This window comes from Populus euphratica, unplaced genomic scaffold, assembly GCF_000495115.2.
Source record: "Populus euphratica unplaced genomic scaffold, PopEup_1.0 scaffold51.1, whole genome shotgun sequence".
NCBI lineage: Eukaryota > Viridiplantae > Streptophyta > Magnoliopsida > Malpighiales > Salicaceae > Populus > Populus euphratica.
In genome coordinates this window covers 797,571-820,248 of record NW_011499932.1, presented here as the reverse complement: position 1 = coordinate 820,248, position 22,678 = coordinate 797,571, and the positions used below count along the sequence as shown (strand labels likewise).

General features: G+C 33.5%; 3 protein-coding genes, 1 non-coding gene and 1 pseudogene across 4 annotated transcripts; 1 reads left to right on the top strand and 4 right to left on the bottom strand.

Annotated features, from left to right (window-relative positions):
• Positions 1-1,317: 1,317 nt before the first annotated feature.
• On the bottom strand, positions 1,318-6,305 carry LOC105136167 (lysM domain receptor-like kinase 3). Its single transcript, XM_011041401.1, has 11 exons — positions 5,532-6,305; positions 5,140-5,181; positions 4,782-4,982; positions 4,471-4,625; positions 4,271-4,360; positions 4,023-4,128; positions 2,890-3,041; positions 2,579-2,679; positions 2,301-2,451; positions 2,052-2,150; positions 1,318-1,650 (listed from the first exon to the last, which is right to left on the bottom strand). Exons 1-11 carry the CDS (start codon positions 6,112-6,114, stop codon positions 1,531-1,533), a joined length of 1,800 nt encoding a protein of 599 aa, XP_011039703.1. The 5' UTR covers positions 6,115-6,305; the 3' UTR covers positions 1,318-1,530.
• Positions 6,306-6,572: 267 nt separating this feature from the next.
• TRNAG-UCC (transfer RNA glycine (anticodon UCC)) lies at positions 6,573-6,644 on the top strand. The gene has a single exon. It is a non-coding gene; the product is annotated as a tRNA-Gly (tRNA).
• Positions 6,645-7,181: 537 nt separating this feature from the next.
• Positions 7,182-9,325, bottom strand: LOC105136192 (probable L-type lectin-domain containing receptor kinase S.7; annotated as a pseudogene).
• Positions 9,326-11,652: 2,327 nt separating this feature from the next.
• Positions 11,653-15,430, bottom strand: LOC105136166 (uncharacterized). The gene is made up of 2 exons (XM_011041400.1): positions 15,311-15,430; positions 11,653-15,218 (listed from the first exon to the last, which is right to left on the bottom strand). The coding sequence occupies exon 2, from the start codon at positions 12,731-12,733 to the stop codon at positions 11,894-11,896; it is 840 nt and encodes a 279-aa protein (XP_011039702.1). The 5' UTR covers positions 12,734-15,218; positions 15,311-15,430; the 3' UTR covers positions 11,653-11,893.
• A 3,247-nt stretch (positions 15,431-18,677) lies between these two features.
• On the bottom strand, positions 18,678-22,595 carry LOC105136191 (probable polygalacturonase At3g15720). The gene is made up of 8 exons (XM_011041429.1): positions 22,437-22,595; positions 22,207-22,353; positions 22,076-22,102; positions 20,108-20,315; positions 19,847-19,928; positions 19,396-19,504; positions 19,172-19,291; positions 18,678-19,076 (listed from the first exon to the last, which is right to left on the bottom strand). The coding sequence occupies exons 1-8, from the start codon at positions 22,593-22,595 to the stop codon at positions 18,819-18,821; spliced, it is 1,110 nt and encodes a 369-aa protein (XP_011039731.1). The 3' UTR covers positions 18,678-18,818.
• Between the last annotated feature and the right edge of the window lie 83 nt (positions 22,596-22,678).

Genomic DNA, 22,678 nt, shown 5'->3' with positions numbered 1-22,678 from the left:
ATTTCCTCGTCATTTTGAAATTTATTTGGAAGTTGTAAAGTGGCCTTTTGTCCCTTTCAAGTTCTCTTCGTCTCTGCAAATTTCCTTTTGTCAGTTTGACATTTTCTCCTTAGCATATTCGTATATCGATGCCTTCTCTAAATCTCTTCTTCCAGTCTCTGTCACGATAATTAAATAAATGAATGAATAAAAAAAAGTGGATAGTTTCTTTATGATCATGAGATGGAAAAGTTTTTTTTTTGCTCGAATATCATTTAACCCTCATCCTAGAAAATAAGCAATTAACTTTATTAAAAACATGTTAAGATAATTTAAGATAAAAAAATCTCTAGCTTTTATCAATTAAAATATATTCTTATTAAAATATTCATTAGTCAAGTTTCATATAAACTATCCATATAATATAAATTCATGAGGAAAAAAAATGCATTTTAACCTATAGAATTAAATTCACCCACCAGTCAAAATTGGGTTAAATGTGTATTTACAATCAAAATAATTACAACTTAATAATTAATATATAATTTCTAAATCCATTTTAATATGTTTGAATAAGTGCCCCCAACATAGATTTTCTAACGAAAGTCTTTGCACAAAGTCAAGCCTAAGATTCCAAAAAGGGAGGGTGTAGTGCTTGCGTATATTTGTCTTGTTTTAAATATATATATATAACAGTAATTTTTTTTTTTTTTTTTTTTCCCCCCCCCCCCCCCTCAAATATCATTTAACCTTTATTCTAGAAAGACAATAAGCAAGCTTAATATAATATAAATATATGCTAGTTTATTTATTCATATTACTCATCTACTAATTACATAATAATATAAAATTATATCCTAAAATATTATTTAATAATTTACACTTTTTGGTTGAATTCATTCCTTAACAGAACTTCATGTTTGTTAGGCAAACTTTGCAAAAACAATTAAAAAAATTTAATTGATATTCTCTTTTATCATGTCTAACTTAGAAACTGAGTTAGAAAAAAGCATTTATTAGTGAGGAGGAGTCGAGCTCGGACCCATCACCTTACTTAAAATGGCATCGTTCTGCTCTTTTTTTTTGTTTTCTTTGTCTCTCTCTCTATTTATTCAGAATTAATTGCATATCTTTTAAAGTAGGTTTAATTAAATCAACCGAGTCATTCAAACTCAAGTCAGATGAATCAAATTTCGCCGAGTTAATAGGTTGAGTGTAAAAACTGTGATTTAAATCCTATTATGTATAACAAAAACAAACACGGTCTTGTCGTATTTTCTCATTAATTCTTTGCAAGCAACAACATCTCTGTAACAATTTTCTAATGACACATGCGTGAAGTTATTCTACCTTGCTTGAGGAATCCTACAAATTGTCAAAGGCATTGTAAATTGTACGATCTCTAGATGCCTTAAAAAGAATCAACAAACAAAAGGGAAAATACACCAAGGAAAATGAGTAGATTTTTGTACAAAATAAGTCCAAGTCTTGAACCTCCTGGAAAACGCCTTGCAGATTTTGGCTATATGTTTGCCCTGCGAGGCAATCGAACTATAGTTCCTCCCACTCTTTGGAGCTTGAAAGTATGTGTGAAAGGCGTAGCACAACTTTACTCATATCAGGACGCCGTTTCCAATTGTCATCAACACAGTCCTTGGACAAGAGGGCCATCTTAGAGAATGTCAAAACAAGAACAATGTGTCAAGTCAGAGAAGAGTTCGAATGAAAGAGCTGAAACATTTCGACGAAAAAACTCAATTTAGGGCGGCTTATTAGGCCAACCAACAGGCAATGCAAAGACAAGAGATTTAGATAGTTAAAATAGTTTCTTCCCACGTTACATATATGTTGCGTTTGTTTAGTATCACAAGATAGAGGGAAGAGATACAAAAGGAGAAAAACAATTTTGATTGAAGAGATAAAGACAGATTTAAAATAAATCCGTTCGAACAGTGAATTTCAGAGACATTTTCACTCGGTCTGCACTGTTTCTGTCTTTTTTAATTTCTAGACAGTAACCACACGCTACGTAGAACTTCTAATGCACAAGAAAAGGTGGAAATGAGTCATACCTCATAGAGTGAATCTTTGTCGTAGGAGGTCAGGTTCGGATCAATGCATTTGGCCAGCTCGTCGAACGAGTCCTGGCTATCATTCAATGCTGACAGCATCTGGATCAAAAGAAATATAAACCAAAATTAACTGGTAAATGGCATATGCAGATTAATTACTTAAACCAGCCTAAAAACTCTGGCCATCGGTTTGCATTTCTTGTTCTTGTGGAAAACTTATTTAAGAGTAGAACCAATGAGCATACTCACGTATTGCACAACAGAACGATGTTCACTGAGCTTTTCATTTTCAGGACTTGCGTCTTTACTTAATGCTCGCTGACCAGTCAGTAATTCCATAAGAACAACACCGAAGGAATAGACATCGCTCTTTGCGGTCACATGTCCATCTCGAACATACCTAGTTTTCAAGGGAAAATTATGTTTCTTAATGGATCATATATATTGAAACATCAGTAGATGAACAGATGATGATGACAACAAGAATCAAAGCAAAATCATCAATGAGAGCTTAAGTAAGTACACACTCAGGTGCAAGGTAACCAAATGTGCCAACAATTCTAGATGCTGCTGCACCTCCAGCATCTGGAGATTGTTCTAATAACTTTACCAGCCCAAAATCTGCAATCTGGTGGACAGAAATTGAACATTAAAGGGATTGAAATGAGATCAAATCAACCAGAATTGTACCACAATAGTGGAGATGATCTAAACGAAAGAAGATGAATTTATATGCAAGTGCTCAAAATTTAAGGAACGAATCTCTCCCTCTATACAAACGCTCAATATCCAGAGTATTTCGCCAACCACCATTAAAAACTGCTACAATAATACTTACCTTTGCGTGGAAATTGGAGTCTAAGAGAATATTGCTTGGCTTGACATCTCGATGGACATAGTAAGGTTTTGTGTGTTCATGTATATATTCAAGACCTTTAGCTGCATCAAGAGCAATCTGAACTCGTGTAGTCCAAGGGAGAGGTTTATGACCTACAAATGCATCAAAGCTTAATAACTAACTAGTAAACAATCTGAATTATTATGACCAGGTGCTTCAATACCATCCTTCAAAATAATTAGCTGTAAAGCAGTGATTCTAAGATGCATACGCTTAAAAGTACATACACTCACACGCACATACACGAACACACATGCATGCAATCAGGAAGTACTTTCATATTCATTTTATTGTAGAGTTTTGCCTTATTTTACCAATTGCGGCAAAATAACATAACTAAACCCTCATATTCTTGGTGTTAGATAGAAGAGCATATAAAGTAACCTCGAGCACAAATATATGAACATGAAACAGAAAAGGTATGGAGGCATCAAAACATATAGGTCTAGCGGCGAAATGACTAAGGTGTAGATATGAAGCATAAATGATCGTAATTGGAATAGAAAGATAAGAAGTTGAAGGCAAAAGATTGGGATCCGAGACACCAAAGAATAAAACCAGAGCACAGGGATATGAAGTAGAAACAAAAAGGCATGGAGTTGAGAACAGAAAAATGGAGTATTGAAGGACAAATTAAGGGTTGGTAAGGAATTTAAAAGCATAGAAGTACGAAGTTCCATCGAAAGGTATGGAGATTCAAAGCATCAATGTAGATTCGTGAGGCGCAAAGGTGCGAAGTTAAAAGAATCTCAATATGCAGTTGAAGCACAATGGTGAAGATCAGCGAGCTGAAGGACAAGTTGAAGCATAGCGGTACGGTTGCTGATATACTAGATTCACACATGCCTTTCTACTAAAAAATCATTTAAAGAAAATTTAAGCATTCCACTCAACTCTTGTTGCTACCATAAGCTGTACAACATACAATGCATAATGACTGATGATACACAATCTGACAACCATGTGATAAAGAAGATTGTTCTCACAGTATTTTTGACGCAAACCAATAACAAAAAACTTTGAAATCATAAAGAAATTCCATCATTAGCTGTAAGAAGTTGGGAATTCCAAACCTCTTAATGCAGGATTGTGCAGATGATTACTCAATGCACCGTTTTGGGCAAATTCATAAACAAGAAACAAGGACTCTCCACCAGCCGCATATCCAATAAGCTCGATCTAATTAAATGTTAGAAAGAAGTAGGAAAAAAAGGGTCAGCAATATATAGAATTGACAAAAGTATGCTTGGTGAATCTTGACATTTCCAGACAAACTAAATTAAGGGCATTATTGAAGAAACTCTGACAAAAAGAACCTTACCAAGTTTATGTGATGAACTTTACAAAGAATATTTAACTCTGACAAAAACTCTTTGGAGCTTGTATCTTTCATCTGCTTGATGGCCACATCCTACATGCATATGCAAAGAAGCATGTATGGTGATTATGTTTCTATACAAACGAGTAAGTCTTGCACAAACATTGTGGGGGGGTTCATTTTAGGCACATTGGCTCTCTTACTGTTCCTCGTAGTTTTCCGAGGTAGACTAATCCGTAAGATCCTTGGCCAATTATTAAAGATCTGCTAAAGTTGGAGGTGGCTTCACGTATTTCATTGTACGGTAAAACAGTAGCTTTGTCTGAACCGATTGAAGAAACCATGCTTTCTTCAGATTCTGCAACAAAATATCTCATGAATCAATCACCTTATAGGGATAAGACAGTCTTTAACAAGGCTCTGCTACAAGGTTCCATCTGTACTATAAAAAGGAGGAATAGAAAAGAAAATCCATTGCTTAAAATTCAGATGCTCCACAATGAACTGTATTTACTTCTATGCTGAGGACATGATGCAAGATAACAGTGCAAGCAATTCAATCTCCTTGAGGAAGCTATCGGTTGTCGAGCTCGCTTCTTCATATGGTTTTTCCAAAATAAAAGTAGGATCGACAATAGTACGACAACTAAAGCAGCTGAAATGGCTCCAACCACAATAAAAATTCGAGATTTTGGTGTTTTTTTGGTCTTCGTTTCTGCAAGGCAGCCAAAATTAACTTACAATGACAATGTGCTATATGTAAATGTAATATCTACTACGAGAGGATTCACTCATTCATTAACAGAAGCACGTTGAATTTAGACATGATGTGGTTCACCTTGAATTTAGACATGTTATAGTTTATGACTGACCTTGGTTGTGATAATCAATGGAAGTAAGGTTATTAAAGCCAGCTGCACATAAACATCCATGCAAAACAAAAAAAGATGTAATTAGGTTCTGAAGCCAGCTGCACATATACCAGAAGTTTTAACTGTAAACCAAGAAATGTAACCTTCTAAGAAGACAAAAGGATTTCAATTAGCAAAACTTTACCTCATATTCTCTTTAGTACTAACTCTATACAGTTAAATAATGACCAAAGAGCAATTCAAACAACATGTAATTCATAGGGCAGCTCTTATATATGTTCAAGTTACCAGCCAAAGATACTGACATTTATCAGATGAAACAACAGAAATATTAGAACCCCTTTATACTAATCATCAATCACAATCACAATCACAAAAATTACTTCTCTAACCTGGTGTGGGGATAAACAGAATATCTCTCTCGCGGATACTGTCTGGATTGTCTAGCCCATTCAATAAGACAGTCTTGGTTTTATTAGCTTTAAACCGAGAACAGATTGTAAACAGAGTATCTCCATTTTGAACCTTGTATGTTACCATGTCTGCGTTGTTAGAACAGCCACATAAAACATCAAGAGTCACAATTACCGATGGAATCAACACCTTTTCTGACATTGCCAGCACAAAGAACCCGAATTTCGACGAAATGCTCTCCCATGTATCCCCCTTTTGGACCTCGTAATCCATGTGCCAAGTGAAGAATCCGTGCTCAGCCAGACAGCTGCAATTTATCATAATCAGGAAACCATCAATAGTTCTCTTTACTGCATCATTATCCACATTGAATAAAGAAGCTGTTTCATCAAGACTTCTCATTGTATTTGGAACATAGTACAATGAAGCAGGACATGATTCATTTAAAGACACATTGCATTGCATTGGAGAGGCATGAAAACTATGGAAAGAACTCCAGAGAGAGATCCAAATCACAAAACTAACAAAAGGGTTCATATTTACAAAATACGGAGAGCACATTTTCTCCAGTATAGGAGTCAAACTCACTTCCTGACAACTACCTCATGCAAACAATAAATACTACTACATGGGATAGTACTATACAAAATCTTCAGGCCTTTCTCTCAAAGATTTAGCACAAAGACTTCTTTATTTTAGCAAAATGATAACTAGAGATAGAGATGAGGAAAGGGTCTTAAGTGTGAGTGATTGGAGAATGGAATTGAATATTGATGATGTTGAAAGGGAAGACAGAAACATGAAAGACAGTCCAAAGACTTCTGTAGCCATGAATTTGATTGGATTCTCGACCAGCTTGTCCATTTGGTGCATTGTGCCTCCCTTTTTACTTCGACGTCGGTGTCTTCGGACCATGTTTTCAATATTCCAACAACACAGCCGGCTTCTTCTTGTCTCGCTGTTTGCGGGCCAGAAATATTACTTGTTAATAAATATTGTAGTAGCCAAAATTTCAGCAAGCGTTTGTAGTCCAACGGTTAGGATAATTGCCTTCCAAGCAATAGACCCGGGTTCGACTCCCGGCAGACGCATTTTGTTTTCCTTTAGACCCCTTTAAAATTCTCAATATTACATTTCGGCCTCTAAAGTCTTGCAAGTTTTTACTTTCAATCTTAGGGGGGAATCAATCCATTAACTTTAAAATTTTCAACACTTCATTTTGTTCTCTAATAATGAATTTTTAACCCATCTTCGTATTCTAATTAATATAATTTTATCTTTGCAGAATAATTATGTTTTTAATTTATCATTTTTGTAATTTTTTTCTTTCAAATTTACTAAATCAGCTATACACATGATTAAATATTATACTGAAAATGACCATCAACTCTATAAACACATCAATCAGTTATAAACAAAAGATAATTAAAAAATAAAAAAACTAACAGCAAAACCATGAAAAAAATTATTTTTAAATACAGTAAAATATGATTCTTGATTTAATCAATTCATTATAAAATACACTTGGATCTAGTAAATATTTTTAGAGGAGTCAAGATTATAAATATTATTTTGCGAGGGGATAAAACTTAAATTCTACTAGTTTTGTCCCTAAAATATTAAATTGTTCAAGAAAAACCAAGATCTTTCTTTTTCAGGGGTCGGGCCCTGCCAGCCTCCCCTGGGCTCCACCCCACAAACACCAAAAGAGTGAGAGCCACGACAAAGAAAAAACCAACATCGTTACCAAACTAATTTAACAGCAAATGACGGTATTGAAACTTCTGAGAAAATTAAAATGTTAATATTGAAAAACCTTAATATATAGGGACCAAAGTGGAACATTGCAAAATCTACAGAGTCCAAATGTACCCTTTTCTTCTTATACAGAATCATCGCTATCCATTCAAGTATACACACATTATTACATTAATCATGTATACAATGAAGTACATAATTTTTTTTTCATCTTTGTCACTTGAACAGCTGTAGACCTTGCGGTGGACGCAGAGGAATATAATGGCACAAAAATTGCAGTCGGCCGGGATTCAGACACCTTCATTAGAGGCTCATTGGGTTTCAACAAAATTTGCTCTACTTTCCTTATAGTTGGACGACCCTTGGTGTCAGGATGCAAGCATGCCAGGCCAACAAGTAATGCCTTCTTCACTTGTTGCTCATCATATTTTCCTTCTAGCATTCTGTGGACGCCTTCAAGCAATGCATTTCGTCCTTGTAAACTACAAGCATAATTTAGTATACTATTTTCTTCGAAAATACCCTAGAACTGCTGTCCTGTCACAACTTCTATTACAACCATACCAAGACTGTAGACATCGGATTCTGAGGTAGCTTTTTCTGTGTAGGCTACTTCAGGAAGCACTGTTGTAACCGCAGAATCGATTCATAGCAATCTTGCAAGGCTGAAATTTCCATAATGACATTATTTGGCTTGACATCTCGGTGAGCGATAGGATGAACATGCTGCTCATGGAGCTAAAGTGATGCTGATGCCAGGCCGGTTAATATTTGTTCCTAGTGTTCCAGTCAAGAAAGCGCTTGCTGATGTAGCAATCAAGGCTTCCATTGGGTTTGTGTTCCTAAACTACAAGAAGTTGCTGGCGCTCGTGGCACCAGCCTTGGAGTTGCACTATGTTCTTATGCCACATATGCCCTGATGCCCTCTACTGCATATTTCTGCCAAATACGTCTTTTCACCTACTCATTATAATGCTCTTGGAATTAACTGTTGTTTCTGATTGCAGAATCATTTGGAAATTTTTAAAGCAATAAACAAGTAAAGCTGACCTTGTCTTGAAGTTTCTGAGATACTTTTTACTGCTAAGATCTTAGGAGGATAAGAAGAAACGACACCTTTGTAAAAAATTCCAAATACACCAGTTCCTAACACGATTTCTCTGCTGAATTTGCGAGTAGCCTTTGAGAGTTGTCTACATGTATGCATTATAGATGCGTTTGCTGCTCTCATCGACCGGCTTTCAATACCAGCTCTCCTTTTACTCCTCTTTTCTCTTCCTTAAAATCCTGTAAAGCAGGCGGTAAAGTGAAAGGTATCAGTACTGCCAATCTGCCACAACAATAATCAAGATGATCCTTTTTCCATCTTCTTTCTCAAGAGCTTTCTTGAATTCTGGCAATGGTGTTGATCAGAAAGTGCAATTCAGAGCCTCATGAGATTCCAAGAAAGGCCCTGTAGCGAATGTGAAGCCTATACAAACAGAATTCAGAACCCATGTTAACATGTCAATAGACTGATTCAGGAATATCATTACTGGATTCCCTGCATATGCAACAATAATTTGGAGCTTCTTTTGCGAGCTATCATCATTAACATCATTAATTTAAACTGTGATATCTCTTCCACTTGTAAGGTAAATTCCTGTGTTGTTGATACTTTTGCTGCAACTGGATTTGTTATGCTTATTGCACCAATGCCCATACGTTTTCCGTGTGGATCAAACTCATTCAGGTAAGTGTCAAGTTCCACAGCTATTTGTCGAGTAACACCATCTATCTATTTCAAAGAGTGAAAATATTCTTATGAATCAAGTATGAATTAAGTTCTTGATTAGGATCAATCAACTGCAGCTAGTAGATAACAATTCAACTGCACCAAATCTCAATGTCAAATTAGTTGGATTGAGCTACATGAATTTGCCTCCTGATACATTTAGGTTTGTCATGGACTCAACTATGTAGATGCACCACATCAACACGTGATCGAGAACCTCATTTATTCATCAGTTATAATGGAGATATGAGCCCTCGCTATTGGGAGGAGGAGGACTATTTTTCTGTGCCATAATAAATGCATTCCATCTCCAGAGACGGATTTGAAAAGGTGCAAATCACAGGCTGAGGGAATAGAACCCTGCCAATCTGGTCACCAGGCACAGGTTGCGTCAACTTCGAATTGCCTGTTAGTGGTTCCGTGTGAGTTGTAAGTGCCCGTCGCCAACACTTACCGAGCCCATACATATCAGAGTACTATTACAGCTATCAGCATCAAACGAACGCACGGGAAGGATGTCTCCTTCACGTTGAGGTCTACAGAAGCTTGTTTTAGAGTTGCTTCATGGAGAAAGATGCAGATTAGGAAGAGAGGAATAGCCAATGGTGTGGCTATGGAATAGAGCCCAAGACCTTATTTATCTTTTCTTAGATATCCATAAGTTGTGACTTGATTCTATTAATACTTGAAGTGTCCGTCAACGTAGTATTGTTTTCTAGCTGTAAAAAATACTGTTTGAGGAGAGATTCAGATTACTGGACAATAGACATTTCTCTTTTTGTATGCATTTGGAAAGTAGTGAGCGGCCAGAAGTAATTTGATACTAAAGACCCAAGAAATGCAATCAGTCCTCATCTTCTCATCTGCATTCTTTTGAAAAATTGAAATTTACGGAGACAAAAGCTCATTCAACAAGAAAAACAAACAAAAAACTTGCCAGGAGAATAATAAACTAAACTACTTCTAGTTTCGAGCTTATTTATTTTACCTAGGTCTCATCAGTTCAGGAAGAAGAATTATCAAGAAACTTCTGTAGATATTTTTTTCCGAGCCAGATTCCAGAGACACGCATCGAAATAGGGCCCATTTTCTAGAATGCACATTGATCAAATTTTATGTTCTATAAAAACATGTTCGTGCCATTAACCAAATACATAGCCAGTATGAATTCATCGTAGGAAACAGACAATACAGGATGACACAATGTCTGTCTTTCTGTCCTGATAACTGATATCAGCAATAGCATAGGGTTGTCATAAGTGAGAAACTGAATATTTCAATACTAACAAATGGATATTCATTTCTGAAACCACAAAATTGGCTTGTACTTGATCCATGTTGACACATACTTAGATCAATTTATCGATTGGCAATCAATATTGATTCCAAACAAAATAGCAAGTCCTTATTTTCATGCAGAAGTAAAAACTATGATCAAGAAACTAAGAAGACAAGAAGCCAATCATTGCATTGCATGAGAGAGAAAAAAAGACAGAACAAGTAGATCGGATGCTTCAGCAGCTAAAAGTACGGCAAGTCCTGAGTGCATCATAGAAGCGTCCCATATGCATATTGGTCTCAGGTAGGAGATGAGAAAGAGGTAGTAACCAGAATAGGAAAACTGACTGAATAGAAAATGAGTAGGACCAGGACGTGACTACCTTTGGACTAAGCACTGAAAAACAACAGGTTCAGGAGAGCATTGGAGCAGGCAATAGCAACTGAACAAGTCTCTTTATTCAATGCACACAATCACAAATATTTGACACATGCAAACTATCAATTTGCCAAGGACTAACCTTTCTTTGATAAATGGCATAACTAAAACAACATCTTCAGCTAGTTGTCTTTCAAATAATCTACTGGAAATAAATTCTTTTCAGCGAGTACAGTCCAAATCAGTACCAGAATGCGAACAGCTCTTACCGATATTCAATAGGATATCTACCAACGTAAAAATGAACAGCTAACAAGAAAGAAAGGAAACCTGGTGCTCAGAACTTCTCTTCCTACATTTGGCTTCTCATTGTTTCTAAAATATGGACAGGAACTTGTGCTGAAATGAGTGAAATTGTTTGGAGAACTGATATTTTTCACCAAATGATTCAAGGACTGGATGGAACCTTTAGGCTGAAATTATCAATCATTAAATGTACTTGTTGCACAAAATCAGGAAAAAAATGGATGCTAACCGTGGACTAACTACTTTTTTTCAACAACTAATCAATAGCTAACAATCAAAATTGTCTTAACTGCTGTTTTCATCTGGTGTTAATGGATAAGTATCATGATTTTCTTTTTTGTTTATTAACAGCTATTCTCAAAGAGAGTAATGGTTAACTATCATAGTTGTCGGTGAATCGATGATTAGCCGCTATTTTCAACGAGTACTATTACTGCTTATCAATCATAATTGTCCCAACTCAATTGATTAGCCATTGCATTGAACAACAATTTACGGCTAAATGTCACAATTGTATTTATCTGATGGTAAGATACTTTCAGAAAGGGAAGCAACGTGGACTTGAAAGAGAAAATCTGTTCATTTCCTCAGGCACAAGCTTTTGTTACTGAAATAAGCTATGATTAATTAATTGCGACAATAAGTAATGGCAACCGATATAATTCATAATGCATGCCAATGACACACAAATGGAAAAAGTTTTAAGAGAAAAGTTGAACAAACCAAATTAGGAGAGAACCGATATCACAATAGAAAACAAATCTGTGGCCAAACGTTGATTTTATTCTGCAACAACAAAGGGTGAACCACAATGCTATGCAATCATAGAATTAGGCTCCGTCGAACTACTCCCTGCGTTCATACTTCCGAGCCCATATGTGCTTGCCATTGATCCGAAACTTTGCTACACGTCTCCCACACAGGACCTGATCAACAGCTGTGACAGTGCGCATAATCATTTTTGCATACAAAGGTTGTTCATTAGATTGAGAATTTGCTTGCATTTGAATATTAACAACACAATCACCACAGATACTTGTAAAAAGTTCTGTCACTTCCTCATTCGTCACAGGAAAACCCCTTGAGAAAGTAAGAAACATTGTCCTGTCATTCTCAGGAACAGTAAGGGCAGGGTCCCAAACCCAGAGTCCTCCTGCAGGAAAATCATTGTCAATGGACCTTGCCAGTATAGTGACATCACCAAATACTGGATGAGGAAAACCAGGAACAACAAGAGGTTGGTTTCCAATCAATTGTGATGTGCCTGCTAAAACACACTGCAAAATATCAGTGAATATACGAGCACAGACCGTGTTAAGAAAATTCTTTATTCCACTTATTGCAGTAAATTTATTCTGAAGGAACATTTCCAATGAAATGTCCTTTCCAATGACTATAGAAGTAAAAGGGAGGCCACCACCATTAGGTATGATCGGAAGGTTGGTGGATTCTAGAAAATTCAAGCATAGTGCAGCTTCATTGGCCACGATGTTCAACACAGTATCCGCTAGGCTCGTCATTTTTGCTATGACATTAGGATAACGCTTGTATTCCAGCCATAGCCACACAGCTATGACCAGCAGAGACTCAGCAGGGTTTCGCTTAAGATTTATCACCAATCGAGAAAAGACCTCTCGATCAATGGCATGATAAGCATGTAACTGGTCAACTGTGATAGAGGCCATTATGGTAGTATAGAGTGTGTGTGTGTGTGGAATAATGAATAGAAATGGTGGTCTGAATTCACTAAGAAAGCAGCCTTAATATAGCCTAATTTTTTTTTCCGAATTGCGTAACCTATTAAGTTCAGGCACAGAAATGTCAATAAGAATCAGCTGAATTGAGCAGGTCCATCGGAAATATAGGTGCGAAAGAGAATCCTCCATAGATTTCCTGAAAATCTATAATAAGGCTGCCTGAGACTTTATGCCACACGTGGAAGCACGTAAGCTACACGCTTTATTATTAATCTTTCCCTTAACCATCATACACCCTCCATTTACTAATCTCTTCTTGGTTAAATTCTGATGACAACGGGTGTTGGCTACTCAGAGTAGGTTTTCTGTAACTTCCAATGCGTTTCAGAATTAAGAAAGTGACAAGTGACACTACTGGTTCTGTTGTGGACTTGCCTTGTTTGCCTCCTCCCATTTTAATGTCATCATTAGCCTGCACTGGACATTAATTTGAACCTGGTTTCTGGTATGATTCATGACAAGAATTTGCATTTTTGAATTTCAAACTTATCCTGACCATTTTGGCTAGATATACTTGTAATTATAGTTTTTGTCATCTAAATTTTGTTTACCTTGGATTCTGAAACTATTGCTCCAGTCTGAGAAATGAGACTAAAAACAGTATGCAAGGCATGACATAGATCATATTAGCTAACTAAATCTAATTATGTCCATGAAATTTACCAAGGTTGATTAATTTTTTGGTCGGTAACAGCAAATTTAGAAAAAAATCTAGTCTGTTACAACATAATTTATCTCACATTTTCTTTACTTTTATTTTTTGTGCACATTGGCATTATCTAACCTGGTAAGGAGTGCATTGGATTCTAGGCAATTTCAGTTTCCAGTCAAGACAAATTCACCATGTGGCATAGTTAAGCAAATAAAACCGTTCTTTCATCATTATATCTGAAGAAAGGTTCAAAAAATATTGCTGTCCAAGTTGTGCTCAGCCTCTAAGAGTTGCAGATGTCTATCACTTCCTGCATTGGCATGCAGAAGCCCTATCTTTGCTTAAACTACTTGTTTTTGGTCAACCAAGACTCCAGTCCTGTCCCACCCCACAGTGGATTCGTTATGGCAAGTTGGCTAATAAGGACAGGAATCTGTGTAGTAAACAATCTTATCTGGACATTTAAGTTTTCAGATATTAACAAAGCATAATAACCATCTAGGGTATCAAACAAAATCATAATTTATTTTCATGCTTATCTCTGCATAGAGTTACTAGATACCACCAACCTTCTGCATTCACTAAATTTGAGCAAGTTCAGACCTACTGAGATAAATCTGAATAGGGTGCATATAAGGAAGGAAATCTAGTTGGATTCTGATAAGGACTAAACTAAGAACTAAATTAAAACATGTTAACTATGCAATCTACTTCAAAAATGCCCACACGAACTCGGACTCTGAAAGTTATGAAATGTCAGGTTGTGAGTTTCGTATAGGAATTGTGTGAGAGTCTAAGTGACTATTTTCGGTCGAATAAACTTAATGACTACTGAGTACATGCCTATGCTTTCAGAATGATTTGTAGACCATAGTTTTATAGAGTGAGAGTCCTCAACATGTTTCAAACCAATGGAAAGTATAAAACGAAATACAAGTTCACCTAACAGTCTATTCTTTCCTGATAGTAGTGCTGGTCATGAACTGAGCTTCGTGAGGTCAGGTGTTTGTTTTGTCAGATTCTGAATGAGTCCAGCTAGCGAAGCAGTCTAATTTATACTTCTAAGAATGAGTTTGTTCTGATATATTTGAGTGCCTAATTCCTAATTGATTGAAATTTAATTGGCACATGAAACTTAGTGCTAGCAATTAGCTCTAGCAACTAGCAAGTGAGACAGTGGGTCTGATATTTGCATAAACTCTAGCAATTAGCATATTGCAATGCATATTATGGATAAATCTTGTAAATTAAAATTTGCAGGAATCATATAGTTTAGATTACAGAGTGCTCCCATTTCACTCTGCATTTAGAATTTCGGGGTTCGAGATCCATGCTTCGACGAACAATACTGAGAAACACTAGCAGCTTTTAGGGAATAAGACTTGTATTGGATTGACGAAACAGTTTCTTGAAGTGCAGAAACATCCTAAAAATGAAGTACCAGGTTAATTATTTGTTCAATAAAATTGAATTAATCACCTTTTCCAAATATAACCAAGGATTTAACTACACGGCAATTAATGTACTAAAAAATCCTAGGCAATTTCTCACTTTGAGAGACAAGGTACAGGAGGCGCTGTAGTGACAGATGTTTCATAAGCATTGCTGCAAAATGCAGTAGTCTGCTTTCCAGCCACCGATGAGGCAATATCTTCTTGATCCAATCTGCTGTTGTTGCAACCTATTGCTGCACAGTCCAACGTCATTGCTTGCACAACTGAATATGAACAGTTCCTCGGGCAACAGTGAATGTCAGTCTGGCTGTGGATCATTAGTTTTGCAATTAGCATTAGCATTGTATTCTCTTAGAACTTCAATGGAGCAGTTAAATTTCAGAATAATAATCAGCTTACCTGCTCTGCCCAACGTTCTCCATTGCAGTAATGTTGGTCGATTATGGTAGGGTTTCCGGCTCCATTAAGCGTAATGCTGGCTGTTACCGGGCATTTTTGTGTTGTTTGACGAGATCAGGCCATCGTTGTGGGTTTAGTTTTGATCCGTGTCTCGTTGTGGTTTACTTTTTTTTTTTTCCCAATAAAAAATTAGATATATGAACTTTTTTAATTTATTTTTTTATACAAAAAATTTCATTTCATTTGTAAATTGAAAAGCATATATAAATTTTTTAATTAAATAAATTAAGAATATAAATAATTAAAAAATAATTAAAAAATTAAAAAAAAAACATAAATCAAGATATTTAATTTTATAAAAATTATTAAATTTATTATATAAAACTACGTAAAAAACAATAATTTTATATAATTAAAAAAAAACCTATTTTTCTAGATTTATGGCTGGCACTACACGCCATCAATACTAAACGCACCACTGCACATTCTATTTATACGAGCAATAAAATAATTTCAAAGTCATGTATAGATTCTAAATTTCTCCAATTATATTTTTTCAACGGCTTATATACATACAAGGGGAACATTTGCTTATAGCGTTCACTTTTCCCAAAAAAACAAGAAAGAAAAAATCCACGAAGACAAGATTTAAAATGGATTTTCTAATAACTATTATTTATTATTTAATCATTAGATTTTTTATCCAATCCTTTTGTCGGATATCACAAATAAAACTAAAACTAATCATTATTTTATTGTAAATTATATACAGTGCAATTCATAATAAAATAATTGATAAATCCTTTAATAATAAAAAAAATACATTTAGAAGTAAAATTGTGTTTTCACATATTTTTTGCACCATGTAATTACTCTCATACCCTTAAAAAAAAAACACAACTAATATTAAGAATGTTTTTATATTTTCTTATATAGTATAATTACTGTATAATTATTGGGGTCATCTCCCAAAGATCAAGGGGTATTTTAAGTTTTTTAATCTTAGTTTTCTTGGCTCCAGAATTGACGGTGTTCTAATCTTTTTATAATTTAAAAAGAAAATAGGAGGTGGCAATACTCTTTGCGTGGCATTTATGGCTTCTCTCAATAGTTGTTGGTAACCTTTCACGATAATGTTCAAAACACCATGCCACCATATATATAGTAGATCGACACATGTTGGTCTTCATAGAATGGAGGAGAGTTATAACAACAATTTTTTTTTTCTCTTTATCTTAAAAAATATGCAGACCTTGGAAAGTCATCCTCTATTATTTAATTATATTAAATTTAATTTATTTATTTTTTAAATTTATCAATTTATACTTGATTTTTTATGTTTTTTTAATTTGATCCTATTCATTTTATTCCTATTTATTTTATTTTTAATCTTTTTTTGATTGGATTTTATTTTTCAATTTAATCCCTAATCATTTTATTTTATTTTTTTTGTTAAATTTGATTATCATTCTTACAATTATAATTCCTTTTATTTTGAGTTATCTTATTAATTATTATTTTTTCATTTCATCCCTTATTGTTTTATTTTATTAAATTTTTATATCATATTTGATGCTTAATTTTTTATCATGGTTTGAAAACCCAACCTAGAAATTGACCTTCATTATATCCTAGGTCACGAGTTGTGTCAAATAACTAGAGTTATTGGAGTTAATTAAATTTTTTATTCTATAAGAAGTAAAAATAATATTATTTTGATTAAAAAAATAATGATAAAAATAAATCAACAGGTGTTGACATGATTTTTTCTTGGTTAATCACTTAGTTTTTTATTCAGCTAAAAAATAAAAAATGATATTATTTTGATAAAAAAAATAATAGAGAAAAAAATTTAATCATGATCCTTTTTTATTGGTTTTTATTTTGGGATTCTTTTTAAGATTTTTGTCCCTTTCCATTTGGGTTTGTTTTATTTTTATAATAAATATCTCATTCTCTTGAATGTTATTTCTTTATCCTTTTCATGGTTTTTTTATTTTAATTTTACCTTTTAATATTTTTTTCTAGATTTAGTTCTCATTCTTTTAATTGTATTTTTATCATTTTTTTAATTTGGTTTATTTTTCAATTTTGCTCTTTGACATTTTATTTCATTTTGTTATCCAATTTTAGTTTTCATTCTTTTAATTTTTTTTTTTTTATTTTTTGATTAAATCCTCATTATTTTCTTTTGTTAGTTTTTATAGCAGATTTAGTTTTCATTGTTTTAATTACTAATTATTTTATTTTTAATTTTTTGATAATTAAGAATATTGTTCAAGATTTATTTTTGATATTTTATATAGTGATCTCGATCTTATAACCAGAGTGGTTGGTTTTAATGACTAGCCTAATTTAACTTTGATTTTTTTTAATTCTTTAATTTTATCCTTTTACATTAGGCTATTAGGTCTTAATTTTTTTTCTCGGGTTATCCTAGATGACTAATTAGTCAAGTTAATCTGAATTTATTTAGATTATCATTATTTGAATATTTTTTTATATTATAAAAAAATGACCCTCCCTACAGTATAATGTGATAAAAAAAAATCTAATCAATCACTAATTGGTGGCAGTGAATAATTTTTTTTTAATAATAATACAGCCTTACTAAGTCTCAAATAACAAGTCATCATTCTTGTTATTTGGGTCAAATGGTAAGTCTATTCAAAGTGATCGGATTCCATCCCAAACACCTACCATTAATACTACAAAAAGATTTTATTGGTAGATTCTTTGTAATTATAAACTTTCATGAAAGATTAACTAAGATAATTTCTAGTCAATTATTAACTATAAAAATATATATTATATTCTATGCAAATTAGTATCTCATTTCTTGATAAATTATTATTTCTAGCCAATATATTATTGACAATCACCACCTTTCCACCAAGAAAGGACCGAACTTTACAATCAAATTGGACATTAATTAATTATTGTGCAACTCTTCATGTTCCGATATAACCTGACTTGACAAAGTTCGATAAATACCTGGAGTCACTCAATAAACAAAGGAGGGTCAAAATTTCTCAATCAACAATTCATTTTTACATTTTTTTTATACCTTTACTAATATATGCATAAAAAAATCTTTCATTCCATGAAAAACTTGTTTGTTCAAGAACGATCAAGTTCATCATAAAGTCCAACACCGAGCTTATATTCAAGCCGACACATCTTGATTTAGAATTGCAGCTCATTGAAAAACCAACCCGTGTAAAGTTTTTCATGATTTTATTGGCAAGCATTCGCAATGATAGAAAGGGAGTCATATATCATTGATCAAAATTAGAGAACTCAACTTTTAATTGAATAAATATTGAGGGACTTAATTGAATATTTGAAACAAAGACAAGGGGTGTTTTTTTTCTTCTTTCTGTTGATTTGATCATGACATAGAAGCATGTAAAAAGTAAGCGGGGATTTATTCAATAGTTCATCGTGCGATGAGAATTGTAAAGAAATTAATCATTTGTTCAGCTAAGCGCCAAATAATAATCAATTATCAATCTGTCGAGAACTTCGTAGCCAATGCTCTCCCTGAGAGGCATGGAACCGCGGGTACTGTAGAGAAGGATGTTCCATGAGCATGGCTGCAAAATGATGTTCCTCGCTTCCCAGCAACTGATGATGTGATAGCGACTTGAACCATTCTAATGTCATTGCAACCTATTGCTGCACAATCCAACGTGATTACTTGCTCATCGGAAGATGTTCCTCGGACACCGGTGAATGTCACGTCGCTCACAGCTACTGCCTTTGGCTGTGGATCATCAGTTTTTCTATGGGTGTAAGCTTGCATTTCTCTTAAAACTTCAATGGAACTATATAAAAACTTCAAAATGCGAATCAGCTTACCTGGTCGGGGCAGCCCTCTTCCTTCCCATCGCAGTAGTGCTGGTCAATTATAATAGGGCTTCCAGCTGCATTAAGCGATATTTGCTCGAATGTGATCCTCCTAACATACCCTGATCCCCCCTGGAAAATAATAATCATAATATATCAACAAAATATTCTGTGTTAAGAATTTTCTTTATCATTTATTTATTTCTTGCATTACTGTTGATGATGATACTGTATACCGGGACTGTCTTGATTCTTGCTCCATGCTCAGTTCCGGTGAAGTTACAATTTCGCACATGGACTTCCTCCACCTGTTCGGTAGCTCCATTCTCTCCTAGACTTCCTATGCTAAAAACATATGCATATCGCAAAGGTCACATAGTTAATTATATACAAATCCCACAACATCCAAACGTTTTGTTTGCAACTCTGATTAATTATCTATTGATTAAATGACATTCAATTAATGTACTTTTTATTTTTTTCTGTTTTGTACAATCTAATTAATGTGCTTTTAAATATGTATGTATAGTTAAATTAATTATCATTTCGTGATTAAAAGGATATTTTTATAAAAAAGAAATTTTGATGAAGTGTAAAAATATAAATAAATATGTAGATACTTGGATAGAAAAAATAGAGTAAAGTATTTGGTTAATTCCAAAATTAAAATCCAGGCTTTTAACAAACCTAATTCCATGACCTGGTCCACAGCTGATGCCAGTAATATTGATGTTGGAGCAGCCCCCCTTTATAGCAATACAATCATCACCTGTACATTATAATAATAATATATTATAAGTAATGAAAATGTTAATATTTTAAGTATACGTGAACAATATAACTTCTTTATCTGAATTTATACATTAGTGTGTGTGCCTGTAATTATATGTTGTAATAATAATAATAAAGCGAAAAACAAAGTAAGGAAATGTTCAGAATTCAAATGACCTGTTCCTATGGTAGACTGTACTATGCTGACATGGCTTGAACCAGACACATTGATCCCATCAGTGTTAGGACTGTTTCCAGGTGCAGTGATTTTAAGGCCAGAGATAGAGACACCATTGCAATCGTTCAAGTTGACGTGGCTCCTCGGACTGTCGACAACATTAAGTCCACGTAAGCTAAGGTTATTGTTGTTGTCGAAGAGCAGAGCCTGCAACATTAATTGTCAGTAATTAATTAGGCTGTATTGCGGCAAGAAATTAGGAGCTTTAAAATCAACACCACGCAGGCTTCAATAATTCCTGAGGGAGGGTGCCTGCATTAGTTGTTTTTAGCCCACTATGTTTGCATGTAATTTAACATACATTTTAAAGCATGTTTTGCATTGTTTTTTTTTTAAATATTTTTTTTATTTTTTATTTTAAATTAATATTTTTTTATTTTTTAGATCATATGCTGACGTCAAAAAATAATTTTTTAAAAATAAAAAATATTATTTTAATATATTTTAAAATAAAAAATACTTTTAAAAACATCATTACTATATTCTTAATCACACACTTACTAGAGATTTGACCCTTATATGTTATGGTTTTTTTATTTAAAAAAATATTGGGTATGTTGATTATTTTAATGTATTTTTTTATTAAATTTTTTTATTTAAATTAATATAAAATAAATATACATTCTAAAAAACTCATGACTTAAAAAATAAACACAAATAAAACTAATAGAATAAACTCACATCCTATAAAAATTATGTAAGGCTGAACAAATCAATAATGTTATTTAAAAATGAATATTTTTTATTTTAAAAAATAAACTTTTTTGTATAAATTAAAAAATATATAAATGAACTAGAATAATATCTTGAAAAATCAAACACAAATTTTTTTAAAAAAAATATTATATTAAAAAATACCATGTAAAACTCGTGATCTAAATTATGAGATCGAGATAAAACTCTAAAAAACAAATTGAGATAAGACTCTAAAAAAAAAAATTAAAGATAATCACCAAACAAATATTCTCCATCCAAAAAATGTTACAAAACCCATGTTAGGCAGTAAAATATGCAAAATTTAATTACTAAAAAAAATCATCCAAGAAAGAATTGCATGTTCTAATTAATAAGTTCAACAAATTGATTAAATAGAAATTATAGAAACAGAAGGTAATCATGAAATTATTATTTTTTTTAAAGTATAGAATAATAAAATCATAAAAAAAAATTCATAACCGTATTAATGTATTAACGCTTAAAGCTTGTGACCCGTACAAAAAATTATAGAAACACTTAAAATAATAAAAATTAAGAGTTAAACATAGATTAAAATATTCAATTACATAAAATAAAATATCCACTTAATTATAATTTTTTACTATACAATTAAAATTGAAAAGACCAACATATCTGTTTAATTTGTTAATTACCAATGAGTATATAAGAAGATCAAAATATCCCTACATCAGAGGCTTTTATTTTTTCAATCAAAGAGTATAATGGTAATTTTACTTTATGTATAAAGACAAAAATACCCACACTGCCTTTGCAAATAAGAAAATTCACTGTGTAAGTTTATAATAGAATGTATTTTGGTCTATAGTGAACACATATTAATTTTTTCACATGATTTAGAATTTTTGCTACTATATTTTTTTTAATTTAGTTAAAATGAGTGACTTTCGTTGATCCACCGAACCAGAGCCTAGTCCAAATAAGATTTCATTATGAGCTGAGTTTTTTTTTTTGTTTTTAACCTTCGTTTTGAATTTAAACAAAACATACTTCATTTCATTATTATTATTTTTTTGTAAAAACCCTTTGTTTTTGTAAAAATAATTGGGTTAGCCCGCCGACCTACCGGCCGTGAATTGACCGAGTCTTGTTATTACGGTTAAAGCAAGTATTTTTCCAGATGAATTTTACTTGAATATATGAGTTTCTTCCTCGTGAAATATGCTGAGTACCTTTTCTGGTGCCTTGCACTGCTGTCCCTGGAAAAAGGCAAAACTTAATTCTTGATTAATTCGATGAAGACCTTACAATTTGAGATAAAGATAGTATAATACATGTATAAAACTGGAAAAGGATACATTACATGATTCCACCACTGTGAGCCCCGACCATCAATATGGCCTGATCCATCCAGGACCAGGCCGTCTACGTTAGAGAAACATAGCCAGAACGGAATTCCACAGCCACCCCATGCGGCAACGGTGCTCGGAGCTACAATGTTCCCTGCTACCTGTGACAATTATATATATAGAATTATAAGCTAATTATATTAATAAATTGAGGATAGGATTTCAAGTCAAGTATCATTTATACCTGAATGTGAATACTGTTGGACTTGCAAGGACCTTCAAATTTTACAGGTTTCAATGAAAATGCACGGCCAGGTGGTATTACAAGTGTTGGCGTGCCTCCACTCGCTCCACACAGAGCTCCCCATGCTTTTGTGAAAGCCTTTGCCATGCACGCAGTCATAGTTAATGGAAGTTCTCTTCTTCATTTATTAAAAAATATAGTTTTTTTTGTTTTTTGAGAGAGAGAGAGAGATTAGGCTTAGA

What these genes read in the sequence shown, in the direction of transcription:
- LOC105136167 (XM_011041401.1), bottom strand. Translation starts at nt 6,114, where the DNA reads ATGTGCTCTCCGTATTTTGTAAATATGAACCCTTTTGTTAGTTTTGTG. An exon ending in CATTGATTATCACAACCAAG is followed by an intron (nt 4,983 to 5,139) that starts GTCAGTCATAAA and finishes GCTGCCTTGCAG; the next exon opens with AAACGAAGACCAAAAAAACA. An exon ending in TTTGGTTACCTTGCACCTGA is followed by an intron (nt 2,452 to 2,578) that starts GTGTGTACTTAC and finishes CTTGAAAACTAG; the next exon opens with GTATGTTCGAGATGGACATG.
- LOC105136166 (XM_011041400.1), bottom strand. Translation starts at nt 12,733, where the DNA reads ATGGCCTCTATCACAGTTGACCAGTTACATGCTTATCATGCCATTGAT.
- LOC105136191 (XM_011041429.1), bottom strand. Translation starts at nt 22,595, where the DNA reads ATGACTGCGTGCATGGCAAAGGCTTTCACAAAAGCATGGGGAGCTCTG. An exon ending in AGTGCAAGGCACCAGAAAAG is followed by an intron (nt 20,316 to 22,075) that starts GTACTCAGCATA and finishes TTAATGTTGCAG; the next exon opens with GCTCTGCTCTTCGACAACAA. An exon ending in ACAGTCTACCATAGGAACAG is followed by an intron (nt 19,929 to 20,107) that starts GTCATTTGAATT and finishes TATAATGTACAG; the next exon opens with GTGATGATTGTATTGCTATA.